Below are 16145 nucleotides of genomic sequence, written 5' to 3'. Positions count from 1 at the left end.
TCTTTAAATGTATAAACTGATTATGATTTAAAGTAACTTCAACGTCAAAAAAATCACGCCATAACACCCAAATACCTCCAGAGAAACCATTAGCCTCCACACGATGAGAACGGTCAAAACCACTTTTTTTTATAAAATCGTCTGCTTTCTTCCCACTGACTCTTGGCTCGAAAATTGCTACAATTGTCGGATTGTAGTTCTTAACTAGAGCAGCAAAGGTTCGTCTAAAAGTTGGGGACCCCGCCCTTTGAACATTCCAGAATAAAATTGAAACTGTCATAAAATAATTATGAGTAATGGGGAGCAGGATCGGCTTACGGACTAAGCCCCACCATCATTCCTTCATGCACTCTAAGAGTCTCCTGTACAACCATGTCTTCATCATCAGACATAATGTCTTCACCTTCATGTCTAAATACCGGTTGGGAATCACCCTCATTATTCACCCTTATGTCAATAACCCCTGCATCTTTGCCATCGGGAGGCTCCGCAAGCTGTTTTGGAGTGAGTTGTTGTGTAGGTTCGTCAACAATTGTTCCACTTGGTGGCTGTCTTGTAGCCTGGTTTTTGAAAGGTAAGGTGACAGCCGTATGTTTTGTGGGATCAAGAGTGGTCAAGTTGAACGTAAATTCAACGGTATCACTAGGCATATGTCTCGGTTTGGGATTATTGGTAGTGTGGGATAGAATTTTGGTGACATGGGGACGTAGGGTTTCATGCATGGAGCTGGATGCGGTAAGGTGCAGTGGCTTAGGTTTTGAAAACTGTGGTTTGGCCACTTGCTTTCCTTTGGATAGCTGGTGATAAGGTTTTAAGGTGCGAGAGGTTTTCAGAGTAGGGTTTTTTCGATTGTTGAAGTGATCGGTAATGGACGTGATTGGTTGCTGGGGAGGGACTTGTAGGGGGTTCTGAGCATCAAGCTCCTCCGCAGTTGGTGCATCATGGTCGTCAGATAAGGCAGCAAAACGAGAAGTAGTATTGAAATTCGTTCGCTGATTTCTCTCTGAATCCGTAATGTTCTCTTTATCCACAACTGTTCTAGCTCTCCCTTTTCGCTCCACAACCATCCATGGGCCAAATCTCTCACGGCTGCTGTTATCCACAGTCGGAACACCGATCTTCTCGACTGTTACGTTAGCTTGTGGGTTGTTCTCAGAGTTTACCTTGTTTATCTCAGCCGAAGTTTGTTTATTCAAGCAAACTGTGCTACTGTGGCCATACTTACCACATTGGTAGCATATGATCGGCAGCCCTTCATATTCAACCTTCTGAATCCTTCCATCCAAGTTAAACCGAGACACCAACGGTTGAGTAAGAGAGACACGAATAGCAATCCTAGCAAATTTGCCCCTTTCTCGCAATTCAGTACGATAATCGATTTTAATGACATTCCCCACGAGTTGTCTAATCTTTCTTAGGACACGCTTATCATATAAGTGAAAAGCCATTCCAGGCAAACGAATCAAAACAACTGCAAAATCAATCTCTGTAACGGTGCTATCCAAGCTGGGATTCCAAGGTTGGACTGTTAGATAATGTCCAAAGATTACCCATGGCCCCTCAGTTAACGCATAAACAGCATCCTCTGCTGAATTAAGATGGACTAAATAGTAATTATTCTCAAGGTCGATTACTGAGAAATCTGGAATCATATGCCACATGACCTTCAGCCGATTGCACAATACCTTATAGCCGATATTCCTCCCCAACAACTTAACCACCACAGAGTTTTGCCAAGGTTGAACTAACTTCTCGTGGATTCGTTGAGAAAATTTAATAGTTGGCATGGCACCATCATCCCCAACAATTACGTCTCCAGGTTCAAAGTCCCACTCGTCATCCATCGTAGTATCATCAAAACTTCTCTGTTGAGTCCGGGGCATGAGGGCATCCTTGAAAGATAGCGGCGGTGAGTTATCCTCATCCATACCATGGCTGCGAAAACGAGCCTTTTTGGTAGAACGATCCTCAAGCAGCGGTGGTGGAATCGTTTTCAACAAACTAGGGTTTTCTTGGGTTCCAAGGTTTTCGGAGCTTTCCGACATCTTCGGTTATCTCTTGATCGTTTTGGCTAAAGCTTTTGTTGTGCAAAGAAGCCAAGTGAACTAGAATCCATATAAGGCGGTAACGAGCTCATTAGGGCTCCATCAACACATGCTACCTAATGCTGGCTAGCTTTGTGATTTACTATAAATATTTTTAGTAAATGGTAGTTTGCTATAATGTTCCATATACCATATCAATAAAAATACAGAATTTGTATTACTAACATTTTAGTATAAATATTATTAAGTTTAATAATGAAAATAAATAGGTATATATTACTAACAAAAAAGAAAAATAATAAGTTATTCTAAGTTAAAATTTTGACACAAATTTGATACGTTGACATTATGTAATTTAACAATATAAAGAGTATATTTATTGATAATAGTTTTATGGTTTGGGATCATAAAGTGTGGGAAACGTCTGAGAAAACTTTAAAACTGCAAGATTTTAAAAACTTAAAACTTAAAGCGCTTAAACTGTACGATTTATGCGTTTTTCCAAACGTTCTCGCACTTTAAAATTTCAAATTGAAACATTTCTTTATTAATTGATTAGAATGCTTATTCTAACTTTGAATATTTGTCATCATGTTGTGTAATGTCGATGGATGATAAAGTGTTTCAAAATTTTAAATTAAAATAATCCACCCATTATTCTAAGTGATAAGAAAAAACTACTTATAAATATGGATCAGATTAATCACATAATTTGTAGTCAACTTGAATAGTATAGTTTTTTAATTGGGAATATTTTTATGACTATATTGGTTCACGAGACTATCCGTTGCAAGTTTGTAAAATTTATTGTCAACGTTGTTGTATGTTTTTAAAAATCTATTGATAATGTTAAGGGACAATATTTTGAAGAACCTTAAGGAGATTTATGCTGGTTTAGTTAGGTCAAGCAATCAACAAATACTGCTAATTAACACAATCGTATCAAAACCAGAAACCCACATTACCAAGCCTACAACAATTATAGTTACAACCTTTCAATCATGAAAAGAATGCTACATTGGCCTATCTAATTCAACACCTCTGCAGCCGTGTGTGTGCATAAAAGTTGGTGTAAAACAAGCTTACAAAAGGGATGCCATGCTGTGCTTCCAGCCTAAGGATCTTCGCCTTGGGGTTGTCAGAGGAGTGAAGCTAAGCCCAAACATTCCCTTGAGGGCGTCGCCCTGTTCGACAAATCTTATCAGCTTTGCAATGATGGCCGCACTCTCTGTGATGCGGTTCATATCCTTGGTGTTGCTCCACAAGTGGTTGGCCAGCTGAAGCCTCCTGCGCTTTGAGTTTAACCCAATACCCCACTTCTGGTAGAGTTTATTCCTCTCGTCTGCTGAAAGCCTTCTGCGCATCAGTTTGCTCAGAGTTTCTCTCTCACGACGAAGAGCCCTCTCACTGTTTCCAGATTAGAAAATCTTATAAGATGATGAAGTACTAATATAGAACATAGAAGATAATGTAATACATGTTTAAAGATGCCTGTGCTGCAACAGTAGAAACATAAAAAGAAATGTCCAACAATGCAACAAAATGAAATAAAAAACTGTTTTGGCCTCAGAGGTTCAAAATTCTAGAGCTAAAGATCAAATAATTGAATGGTGTATCCTTCCATGCACTCTATTATGACATCATGGGCATGCCTCACAACCCCATCCACCATTTTTCTTCTACAGTACTCATGAATTAAACGCTTAAAACCATAAACAAATGAAGCACGAATAGTATAACACTCCAGATGAATAATGACACATTTTCCAAATCAAATTCCCAAATTCCTGGGATTCATGTTCATGTTTGGTCTTACTATTCAGAATCAGAAGAAAATTTCTAAAATCCATGACACTTGAATTATCCACATACGAAAATGCGCTTGCACAAACAGTACAGTGAGAACGAACCTTGAAGCTAAAGATAGGACTCGACCATCTTGCATTGCCATATTTCCTTGAGAAAAAGATTCCTTAAGGAATGAAAGTCTTTTAAGCTCCACTCCCATGTAAATGGAATCTGATGGGTCACCTCTGAAGAGCAGGAAAAAGTAGGTTCTGTGGACCAACGAAACATTGCAAGTTTGCCAAAGTTGAAATAACTCTCTTCGCTGCCTCTCAAATTCCACCGGCCAATTTTCAGGAGTTTCTAGTGCTTCATGCATTGGATCCAATCCTACATCTTTCACATTCTTTTCAGAGTTATCAGCTTGTAGTCCTGTCTCCTGAGCCTGCAATGCACAAGTGGCATGCATCAAAACCATTTCAAAGGAAACCTAAATCTAGTAAAGACAAATAAACTGAACTGTTCTCACCTGATTTTTGGCCATTTTATTCAATCCCGCAACAAAAGTTTGAATGCTAGTTATATCTTCATCTGCAGAGGTTTTGATGGAAGCACTCTCAAGAGAAGATAAAGAATCATTTCTTGACAAACTTGAAGTGTTGGTACCATAACTAAACAACTTCTTTTGGAAACCTTCTGGTCTTCCAGGGAAGTTTTTCTCAAACCCATTGGGTGGAGTGCTTTCAATTTGTTCTCCCTTTTCCAAACTTGGAGAAGATGACCCAGCCATGAGCTTAGCTCTGCAGCTCCGGCTCCTAGCTAGCGATAGGCTTCTAGAACTTGACATATCTTCTGCCAATGACCTTGGAGAGGATTCGCCAGCATCAGGATAAGGACTGACAAGAGATTCAATGGTCTTTTGCACATTATTGAGTCTCTGCTCCAACGCACCATATGTAAAACCATTTTGGATTCGTCTCTCCTCCCTATCTCCATTCACAGGGGTTGATATCATTTCTTGACCTGTTACATCTCCATCCTCGTATGTCAAAGCCAGCGTTCCTTCATTTTCACCATTTGATAAGGCATGAGATTCAAAGTTCTTGAACCTACTTGATCCTTCCATCTCGATACATTGAACTTCCCTGCAGTATTCATCAGAATCTTCTGTGGTTGCACCTGCATTCTCCTCCAGACTCTTGCCTGAATAGGATCTTACAACTTTCTTTCCAATTGGCAGAGGCGATGAGGTACAATCAGACAAAGTAGGGTCTTCATTATTTTCCGGGTGATAGAGATACTCAGAATTATTCTCACTCTCTGTGTCATAGAAACGAGTTGTGTTCGACTTCTTAACACCATTTTTCATACGGTGCAAATCAGCAACACCTGATGCCTCTGATTCTGAATATTCGCCTTCCCATATATCACTCACTTGCTTATGAGAATTATGATTGCGACCAGTCTAAAAAAGGAAATGAAAGAAAGAGTTAGTAATATATCAAAAACTCAAACTCTGCAGTAAGTTGGCAAAAATATACACCTCTTGTCTTGAATCTTGATCACATCCAACCATTCTCAGCAAATCCTCAACCCGAGATTGAGCAAGATCCCTCTGCTTAGTCAACTCCCTAATCTCTCTCTCCATCTGCATGATACAGAACCATGAAATTAGAATTAGCCAATAGTAACATGGAACTAGTTGTATAAACTAATCTTTTTGCCATCTAGGAGTAAACACATTAAGCTGCATCTCATGTATCATTAAATCTGGGATTCCCATGAGAGTAGAACATAAAACATAACTTTGGGCCTTTTCCAGTCATGCAGTAAGTCATACTGAAAGGTCTAATGAAAGTTCTAGGGCAAAGGTATTTAGATACTGTTTGAACTAAAACGGCTAGGGGCCTGAAGCACATCTGATAATAATATGTTGTGGCAATAGTTGAAAGTTCTCTAGTTTGCGCCATTTATTTGATTCATCAAAGTGAAACTTTATCATCTTATGTCTACTCTCCCTCTCTCCTGGTTTATGCCTGATGGACACAAAAGAAGTGTGGTATTGGTGCCATAAAAATGATAAGCCATACAAAAGGTAGCAATATATGCATCAAGTTTTAGGGCAAACAAAACCTTAAAATATTTTAACCACCATATATTTCAAGTAAATTGCAAATATTTTTCAAATTAACATGCTTATCCACAAAACAGTACCATATGTAATTGGACATTGACAAATCAACAGCGTCTAGGAATCCCTGTGCCTACACATGTGAGCATTTTAACTACCAACAAACTATGAAACTAATACTAAAGTAAATCCTTACCTTTTGGATCTGAAGATCTTTCTTTCTCAATAATGCCACATAATCACAAGTTGATGAAGCAGGGGCAGGACTTCTCAACTCACTTTCCAATCTAGCCAGCTCTTTTTGCAAATGCTTAACCAAGGCCTTATCTGACATGACTACATTGACCTGTGCTTTTGTAGTTACTTCTTTTGCACAACACGCAAACAAAAGAGTGTTTCTGGTTTGCTCGACATGGCTTCGAGCAGGGCTCAAAGTGCAAATGATGGCAGTTCTAGCATTGCCACCCAAGCAAGGCTGCAGCATGCGAGTCAGCTTAGAATCTCTATAATTGATGTGTCCATTTCTTCCTTTACTGCATGAATCACAGCACCACAACAATAAGCAAGTTAAGTTCAGCTCCCCATAGCATAAAGCTCCAAAGCAAGGAATTCTAGGGAGCAGAGCAAAGATATAACTCTTGCTTCAGTTATAGGGATCTCTCTCTCTCTCTCTATATATATATATCAACAAGTACCAAACAAGCTAGTGGGGTCAAAATCCCTACCGCTAATGAGTCAATTTTTGTCATTTGAAAATGTGGTTTGATTCGTTTAACCATTGAATTCTGCTTGAACTTGAGCTTGAGCTCATTATTAAACTTGTTATGGTTTCAAGCTCAAACACGAACTTTTAGAAGTTCGAATCCAGTTCAGATGAAGAGCTTGAGTACCTCCATACCACATTAGTTTATATGATATGAATTCTTATTTGATATAATCCACTACTATATATTTTATACGTAATCAGAAAATTTATTAGTCATAAACAAATTAGCACTCAATTGGCTCAATAACTTTAGGAACCAATTTAAAGGAACTCAAATTATATTACAATGTTCACAAGGAGCATCAGCTTTGTTTATCAAGTTCAAATCAACCAGGCTTGAATAACTCAGATTCAGTCTAGCTTTGCTCGATTTATTGCATCCCCGTAATCCAATATGACTGTTTTTCTTTCATATTAACAATTTGCATAAAACCACAAAGTCCAGTAGTTCAACAAGTGAACAATAACTAGAATCGGACTACACAATTCCGAATTGTCACCTTCAGTTTTTTGCATTTGAGAAATTATCTCAAGCTTCCACTGTAAAAAATTGTTTATCTCTTGGTCCAGAAAAGTGAAATTTACACAGCCAAAGTAACCTACATTATGTCCAAAAAACTTCAGCCAAAACAAATTACATGTTTATCAGGAAGAAAATTTAATTACTAACCTTAGCTTGCGAATGACAGTGCTCAGAGTCAGTAAACTGCGGTTTATGTGGCAACCTTCTTTCAATCTTGCCCCAGTTGATAATGCCTGGGATGCACGCTCACTCCCTGCCAAATCAACAAAATTCTGCACAAAACATCAATTTGGAACGACTCAGTTTAGTAATTTTTCACTGAAAAATGACAAAATGCCCAAGACACTTTCCAGAGAATTTTTGGTCCTTACCACACTGGCTGAAAGAGTGGTTGAATTTTCTTTGCCTAAGAACTCTCGAGCAGAACTTTCAATCATCTAAGCAAATTAGTATAGAAAAGACGGTGTAAATTGAAAAGTCCTACAGCGCTCCATACTGATGATACGTGAAAATTGCTCAAACCAGAAAAGAAAACAGATGAAGGGGCAAACCAATCTTATGATTTGATGAGATCTGGAGCTTTTCTCATTCAGTAAGGTCTCCCCTATCCGTCTTTGAGCTGCAGAAATGTAATAAACAACATTATTCAAAACATACAAATTCATCCATTGATAATTGGACTTTGTAAGATGCCTTACCTTCACAAATTGAAAGGAGCTCTTTTAAATGATTCCAGTCCTTCAGAATTTCTTCCGTTACTTTCTCCACAACAACCCCTTTCTGATGAAAATAAAAACTCATGAGAGAGAATCGGGATACTTATTGGATAAAACCACTAGGGAAAGTGGCATTCACCTCTGGGTCATCTAGCAGCCTAAGTGGAGTATTATCTGTACTAAGGAGGTCTCTAATCGCTTCATTGTAGATCTCCATTGCGGAGAACTTCAGAACAAATGCTCTTTCTTCATGCTGAAAGTATCAACATTCCTTATCTTAACAACACATTAATCTGGAGAAGTGTAACACTGAAAACAAAAATAAGAAAAACTAGAAAACTCATTACCCTGTGTATATAGTCAAATATATCTGCTACTGTGCACTCAGTTATTCCAGTCATTGTGTATGTCTTTCCACTGCTTGTTTGCCCATATGCAAAAATACTTGCTATGAAAATGAAAATTGCAAAGATGTTTTCAAATGCCATTAGAGATTGAGGAGGACAGTGGGAGGAAAAAAAAAAAGCCATATAACAATATCATACTTACAGTTAATACCACTAACAACTGAAAGTGCAATTTCTTTAGCTCCATCTTCATACACTTGCCTCGTAGAGCAATCACCCCGAAATACTCTGTCTATCTCAAAAAATATAGCAAAGAGAAGACAAAGAAAACAATTAAATAGATCTCAAATAACTTGTATGAAACTACTAAATCCATATTTCTATAGTAACTGCTTCCCGGTCCAAAGACGTGATTGATGCACTTATGTTGATGTTTCATGCACATCTTTACTAAATTTTAAACTATGGAAATGCAAGCTCCAGTCATACACAACGCATAAAGATCAAACCATAGAAGCCCCAAGTTTTGAAGCATGTAACTATAGAGTATAATTAAGTAAACAAGCCATCCAGGCTTACCGTATTAACAATGCATCCATCACTTAAGTTGATAGATGCAATGAAATTCAATGTGCCTAAATATTAGATCCAACACTAGCAAAGCTTCAGAAGTAGAAAGAGTTGTTATGGATATACACAAATACACTAAATTGCATTATACATTTAGACTCAAACAGATAATCCTCATTCTAACTTACTACAGTGACAATATAATTTGAAATTTAAACCAAATGACCTAGGAACATATTGTGTACCAAATGTATAGGCAGATGGAAATGTGGATCCTTCCCGAAGGGTGTTTCGGTATAAGATAGTGGTGTCATTGATGCATTCCCAATCAGTTGCTTCATCTGCTGTAATCTCCTTCTCACTCAAAGGCCTCAACCTCACCAAAACAAGAATCTTCTCCTCACGAGCACTAGGCGGTTGCATCTTCTCCATCTTCATTAGCTCTTCTGCTCCGACAGCCCCCATGTTTTCACACTCCACCTTTGTTCTTCTCAACCCAAACCTCCCTCCACTTCAATCAAGAGAAGCCCATAACTTACAACTCTTCAAATACAAAATAATCAAACTCAATTAGTCAAACACTCACAGTCAATCCTGCTTTCCCAAAATACAAGAAAATTAAAATATGGTTAACAGCAAGGCTGCTGCAGTTGCAAAATATATATCATCGTCAACCTTTCACCACCAAGATAATTGCAACGCTAATCATGGACATAATACTGTTACCCAAGCAAGAAGCAACCCTAATATAATGAACCATACTAACAAAAGACTAATAACAGGTTACATCATCAACAACAAACCAATCATCAGTTTTAACCAACCAACCCCCCAAAATGGGTCACTTTAATAAATTCTAATAAAAAAAAAAAATTGGAATGCTAACAAAGTTAACAGCTGGGGCCAAAAGCAAGTTATTAGTATCAACCAACCACCTAAAACCAACGATAGAAACAAAATTAAGGCTCAATGAGGTAGTTAAAAATTAATTGTCCTTGGTTAATCTTTAGTCCTAAGCTTTCTCAATCCAAAAAAATTGAAAAATTAAAAATTTTTCTTTTCTTCAGAAGCTATCAGTTACATTGTCAGAAAAGAAAACTTATCAGTTATCACAGTGGCGACCAACAACCATGCTTGAAAGCCAAGCAAAAAAACAAAAACAAAAACAAAAATCCATAAAATAAACTCGCGTAGATTATTTATTTACCTTCAAACGCTGTGTCCTCGTCAAGAAACCGTTAATGAACAGAGACTATTTTAGCAATGCAGTTCGGATAAAGTATGAAACAGTAATAATACTGACCATACATATCGAAACGCCGTCGTATCGTCTAGGTGCCTCTGATCTGAATCAGTTAACTCACTGATTCATCGTCGAAAGCTGTGCACCAAACACAAAAACAAAGTAAAAATGAAAATTACACAGAAGCAGAAACATTAAATGCTTTGTGAGATCCTGATTTTAATGGACTTCAACGTTACTGTTTTAAAAAAAAATGAAAACAATTTTAACGGTAACGATATTACAACTAAATCTCTTACATAAAATCTGATTAATCTTTCCTTCAAAGACTGGAAATCAATTCATATCCAAAGTCTAAATATTGAAAAAAATAATAATAAAATCAGTTAACTGAGAATACTAATTCATGGAGTTAATGAAAAACGTGACTTGAAAGAGCAAATATACAAGAAGCAAGTTTCCAATATTACTTTTATACGCGTGGAATACTGGAATAAAGTTGAAAGGAAGGATAAAATGGAGAATGTGAGTTAATATGAAGGTCAAAATGGTGAAAAAAAAGTACAGGATTAGAAACCAACCGAAACTGCACGGAGACTTTCGATAGAAACAGAAAAAATCGGCGACTTTTTAAAACACTCCCACGATCTAAATAAACTGAGAGAAAGAAAGAGAAGAGAAGAGAGTGATTTTTTTTTTTACTAAATAAGAATTTTAAATTTTTTTAATTTAAAAAAAAATGCTAGCTTTCTTTTTTTTTTTTTCCTTTTCACGTTTTAAGCTGCTCTCATTGGAACGTGTTAGTAGTAGTGGACCTAACGGTGAAGCTCAGAATCTGAAAGGGCATCTCTCACCGTCACGGCTATGGTTATGGAGGCTGGGGGTGTTACGGAATTACGTTTTTGTCCTTCCTTTTGTTCTGGATTGAAAAAGGAGAGGCACGTGAAGTAAAGAGAGATTGGTCAGTTTCAGTTGGCCTCCCGCCACGTGGAATCTATGCTTTCGTCAGGTACCCTTTTGCCTCGGATCTCACTGTTTGATCAAATTCTCGTCGCCGTCTGATTCTTTGACCTTTTGACCATTTCCATGAATGTTTAATTTTACTTTTTAATCTAATAAATTTGTATTTGAAAAAAAAACGGCTTTTTTTTTTTCAAATTACCTCCTGTACAAGTTAGACGTATTTTTATTACATTATTTCTTAATTTAAAAATAATTTTTTTTCAGAAATTTTTAAATTTTTTTAAAGCAGGGAGAGCAATAAATCCATTGATTTTTTTCACAATTACTACCACACTCATCCTTTTTTTTTTAAAGATTTTTCTGGTTTTTTTTTAGTAATATGTAAATATAAACCTAATTTTGATATCAAATAAATCCATTAATGCTCACAAAAGATACCATTTCTTTTTTTAAGATTGAGAAAAAAAATTAATTACAATAAATTAAAAAAATAACATTAGTGATCTATACCAAAAATTTAACTCATATTATAATGTATAAAGACTAAAGTGGAGGGAGAAATGAGGTAATGGTCCTAAAGGACTCGGTTTTTGTTTTGCGTGGAAAGCACGTTGTTGGACTGTTTGTTTATTAAAATATGAAAAGTTTAAGATTTAGAGGGCTCGGCCCTCATCCATCACACCAACCGACTATCCAATGTTTTCTTTGACAAATTTGGCACTCGAGCATAATAAAATAAATTTCTGTTTTAAACAAACAAATCATTTTTTTTTCAACCAAATAATAATTTTATGACACGCCAATTTTTCATTTGATGCCCTCCAATCTCTATCCCTCCCCATGTTGATCAAATTACAGAATTATTATTATTATTATTATTATTATTTACAAAATTACTTTGAGGAGGAACCAAGCTTTTGATATTTTACGTCCATTGTAAATATCGGATTTAATAAGACTATAGGAGAGTATCAACTATCTCTGGACGACTTTAGATTTGGATGAATTTGATCGAATTTTAAATTATTTTGATTGAAAAAAAACCATCCAAATATAATTCAAACCTTAAATTCGATTTGATTGGATCTGAAATAAATCGTATGGATGAATCTTTCGAATGAATTTGGGTTTGGGTTGGTTCGAATTTAGATGCTATTTTGGATTCGGGTGGTATTTTGAATTTAGATCTTGAATCTTTTGGTGATTTTAACATAAAATTCACGAAGTATATAATTAATTTTATATTTAGTTATTTATGTTTAATTATATGGTCTAAATCTAATCCGATTCGATGCCAACCCTACCACACCAATCTTGCTTCTAAATTTCTTAAATGTATTTTATTATGTCATTAACTGAATAATGATAATGAACTTTAAATGAGTAAGTGAGGTGAAATATACAATTTTAAAAAATAATGAATTTAACTAACTCTCTCTTTAAAAAAAAAAAAAAACCTAAGATATTATAACCTTCTACGAGTTAAAAAAAAAAAAGAAGAAGAAGAAGAAAAAAAGGAGAAGGGAATCGTTTTGGTTAGCTATAATTATCAACCATGGCTTTCAAAGACATTAATCTAGCCCCACGCCTACATGTCTATACGTTACGTGGAAAAGGATTGAAAACAACAAAACAATATATTCCAGTGTGTCGCAGACTATAGTTTTAAGTTGCGACGGTGAGGGAGGGCACTAAAATAATATCAAAAGAGAAACAACAAGTCATGAATAACGGAACGAGTAAACGCACCGGTTTGTCGGTTACGTTATCTACAGCTATGATGAGACGGGCCTCATAATATGCCAAGTCAGCATATTAAAAAGTTGCTCTCTCCGTATTTCATTGGACTCGAACAATGTAAATTGATTTAAGCAATTTTAAAAGATTAATTAAACCATGTCTTGTTTCTTCTTGTTTTCTCATGACGATTATGCCGACAACAAAGCTTTTTGTTTCGACACTAAATGCCAATAACAACCGATAATTTAATTGGAGACTAGTGATAATTTAATTGTTGTAATACACAAATAGAATTACATCGAAATTTATTCTATATTAATTTATACAAAAATTTATAACTCTATTATTACTCTTAAAATAATAGATATTCGGAGGCTCATTTTGTTTCCTCTATTCAAATATATATATAATTCACTTATAATAGGTTCTCAAATATCTAATTCTAAATTGATGAAGCTCTAGCTGCCAATTTCTTGAATAGTAAAGATCTAATCGTCTATTGAAGTAAAGTTTATTGAGGGCGTGGTTGTTCTTTACCCTAGGATTTAGCAAATCTCAGATTGTGGCGTGATGTGTGGCATTGTAAATGCTGACAAATTGAAGAGGATTGAATCAAACAAATACTATAAAATCGTATAAAGGTCAAAGAAGCAACTTTTTTTATAAGAGTAATTATAAGGTTGCATTTGCACTTGCACGCGTACTTATAATTACATGGGTCCATTAGTTTTTTCCCCAATTCAGGCAGCATTAGATAGTTTATTAATATATTTAGTATTTTAATCATTAACTGATTTGTGTTTGATGTGATGAACAAAACACGAATCTTCTAAATAAGTACCAACATCATGTAATACTGTTTATGTTATAATGAGTGATACTATCACGTGATACTGTGTGATTTATCTATAATTCTAACATTTTTCATAGAAAATTATGTCACTTATTTTGTTGCTTATCATATAATATACGGAGGAGTTATTCACTCGATCATTTATGTAACTTTAAAAAAAAAAAAAAAAAACACTTTCATGTTCATACAGCTTGGCAGAGAAAGTGAAACAGAACCTGTAAAAAGAAGCAAAAGCAACAAACAACCCATGAAAGCAAGCAAAGCAAAGCAAAGCAGCACCTCCGAATTCATAAAGGAGTAGGCCAACTCAAAAGCTCCTGTGAGTTGTGACCATAAAGATCATCATACTTACTAACCACCCTCTTAAATTATTTACTCCACATGGGGGATTTCTCTTACCTACATTACTCGAATCACCAATACGCACCCACAAGAGATTGATCAAAAAGTCATTCAATAACAAAAATTATGATGAAAAGACTAAATTTTTAGCCTGAAAATATCGAGAACCACTTTGAATTAATGTTGCTATAGTAAATTTCCAAATTCTTGAGAAAATCGTATGAAGAAGGGACAGTGACAATCAAGAGTGGTCAATCAAATGAATTAATGTGATTAATCACTGGAGAAAGTAAGTTTATTATTCCTTTTTAGAATATGATCTTTTGCTTCCAAACAAAGAAAGAACTAGACTAAAAAAGTAAATGGCCAAATGAATAGCTTTCTTGGACCAGCTGATGATGTTTATGGGTCATGAACCTCTTTTTTCTTTTGTCTTCTCTTAAATTCATAGCATTTGCATTCAACAATTCTCAACCTCCAACTTTGCTATCGTCAAAGATAATGAAACAAACCCTTGAAGATAAAATAGATACCTGTATGATGTCTCTGGAGAGAGAAGGGGGCTACCAAAAAAAAAAAACATTTGATGCATTTCTCAAGTCAATTAGAAAAAATATACATATAAATTAAAAAGTTTGCAATGCAGTGTTTCAACTTTGAACTTCATTAGGTCAAACTTTCACCAATTTTTGTATCCACCACATTATTGATTTTTTTTCTTTTTATAATTGTTTGCAAACAAACGAGAATCATTCTAATCCAACCTAGCAGTTATCGACCAACATGTATAACTCGTAGAAAATAAAGGGTAAATACTTGTTTAATCCTTGTATTTTAAGTCAAATATCCGTTTAATTCTTATATTTTAAAGTACTTAAAAACAACTTGCTATTAAGTATGTTACACTCATCCCCTGACTTTTTTTTTTTTTTTTTTTGGTTTGCCATCCTTCAAATGATATTCTTGCATCAATATTCTTGGAGATATTAATAAAAAAAATCCTAATTTATCAAATTAACTTTAAAAGTAACATAAAAAATTTGCAGAACATTTTATATTATTATTTTACTTTTAGGATTGATTTGATAAATTACTTTTTATAAAATAATTAATAGGAAGATTGTTGCAAGGATATTAAAAGTAGCTTTAAGTTAGCTTATATTAATTTATTTTATAAATAATTATTAGCAAGATTACTACCCAAGAAAAAATGCTAATTTTTTTCCCATTGATATTTATTAGTCAATTTTTTAATTAAATTTTTTACAACTAAGTTAATTAATATTAAGAATATTGTTATTATAAAAGGAAAGAAAAAATAAGAGTAAGAATGAATCATATATAACTACAGGGTGTTTTGATATTTTTTTTAAAATATAAGTACTAGATAGGAACTTAAATCAAAATATAAGAACTAAATGGACATTTATCCCACAACAAATATAGGGTGGTGATATTTCCGTACTATTTTAAGAAAATAATTTTAAAAGCCTGCACAATTTTTTAAAATCTAACATAAAAAGAATTTTAGAGAATTAATTAATAAAATATATCTTTTTAATTAATAAATATATATATTTGACTAGTAAGATTGCTTTAGTTTAACTTTAAATTTACTATTTTACTCTTATAAAGTAAAAGCACAAAAAATTTAGTTTTATTTTAGTTTTTTTATGTTTACAAAAAGTTATTCTTTCTTAATGACGTGTCGATACTACTTTACTAGTATGATTGTTAATCTTTAATTGAATTAACATAGTGTCTTTATAGTACAATATTCATGTAAATTATCATATTGTCAATTTTATGTAATTTACATGTAGGATATTAAAAATTATTAGATATCATTTAAAAATAAAAGATTATAAGTAAAAAAATTAAATATTTAAACTATCAGATATAATAACACACGTTTATTTGGAGTAATTTGTTCATTTTACGTCAAAAGGGTAAAATAGTTAAATAGAAATTATTAAGTCAACTTGAATGGTTAAAGATAGCTAAAAAAACATAAACAAGAAAAAAGTTAAAAGAAGGATTTAATCCATTAATTGTAAAAATTGTATTGTTAATTTGTAGTAATTTAAAATAATGTGAACTTTTTAGAAAAATCTCTTTTAG

At 34.3% G+C, this 16145-nt stretch overlaps 2 protein-coding genes across 3 annotated transcripts; both read right to left on the bottom strand.

Moving 5' to 3' along the window:
* Positions 1-314: 314 nt before the first annotated feature.
* Positions 315-2045, bottom strand: LOC107175247 (uncharacterized). Its single transcript, XM_015526642.2, has one exon. The coding sequence runs from the start codon at positions 2043-2045 to the stop codon at positions 315-317; it is 1731 nt and encodes a 576-aa protein (XP_015382128.2).
* A 925-nt stretch (positions 2046-2970) lies between these two features.
* LOC102607874 (kinesin-like protein KIN-7F) lies at positions 2971-10647 on the bottom strand. Of its 2 annotated transcripts, none has more exons than XM_052432216.1 (14): positions 10091-10647; positions 9129-9426; positions 8516-8605; positions 8314-8414; positions 8106-8219; positions 7949-8030; positions 7802-7869; positions 7622-7687; positions 7398-7522; positions 6158-6494; positions 5374-5478; positions 4360-5295; positions 3956-4269; positions 2971-3452 (listed from the first exon to the last, which is right to left on the bottom strand). In XM_052432216.1, exons 2-14 carry the CDS (start codon positions 9346-9348, stop codon positions 3128-3130), a joined length of 2883 nt encoding a protein of 960 aa, XP_052288176.1. In that variant the 5' UTR covers positions 9349-9426; positions 10091-10647; the 3' UTR covers positions 2971-3127. The 2 variants fall into 2 exon arrangements, with proteins under 2 accessions (XP_052288176.1, XP_015388480.2); XM_015532994.3 differs by having other exon boundaries at positions 3956-4275; positions 10091-10645.
* Between the last annotated feature and the right edge of the window lie 5498 nt (positions 10648-16145).

The sequence above is a fragment of the Citrus sinensis genome, chromosome 8 (genome assembly GCF_022201045.2).
Source record: "Citrus sinensis cultivar Valencia sweet orange chromosome 8, DVS_A1.0, whole genome shotgun sequence".
Classification (NCBI taxonomy): Eukaryota; Viridiplantae; Streptophyta; class Magnoliopsida; order Sapindales; family Rutaceae; genus Citrus; species Citrus sinensis.
This window is presented reverse-complemented; position numbering and strand designations above follow the sequence as displayed.

Bases quoted from the DNA above. Each gene is read 5' to 3' on its own strand.
- LOC107175247 (XM_015526642.2), bottom strand. From the start codon at position 2,045: ATGTCGGAAAGCTCCGAAAACCTTGGAACCCAAGAAAACCCTAGTTTG.
- LOC102607874 (XM_015532994.3), bottom strand. From the start codon at position 9,348: ATGGGGGCTGTCGGAGCAGAAGAGCTAATGAAGATGGAGAAGATGCAA. The intron at 8,415-8,515 runs GTAAGTATGATA...TCATTTTCATAG, and splicing joins AGTTGTTAGTGGTATTAACT to CAAGTATTTTTGCATATGGG. The intron at 3,453-3,955 runs GTTCGTTCTCAC...ATCTGGAAACAG, and splicing joins GTCCTATCTTTAGCTTCAAG to TGAGAGGGCTCTTCGTCGTG.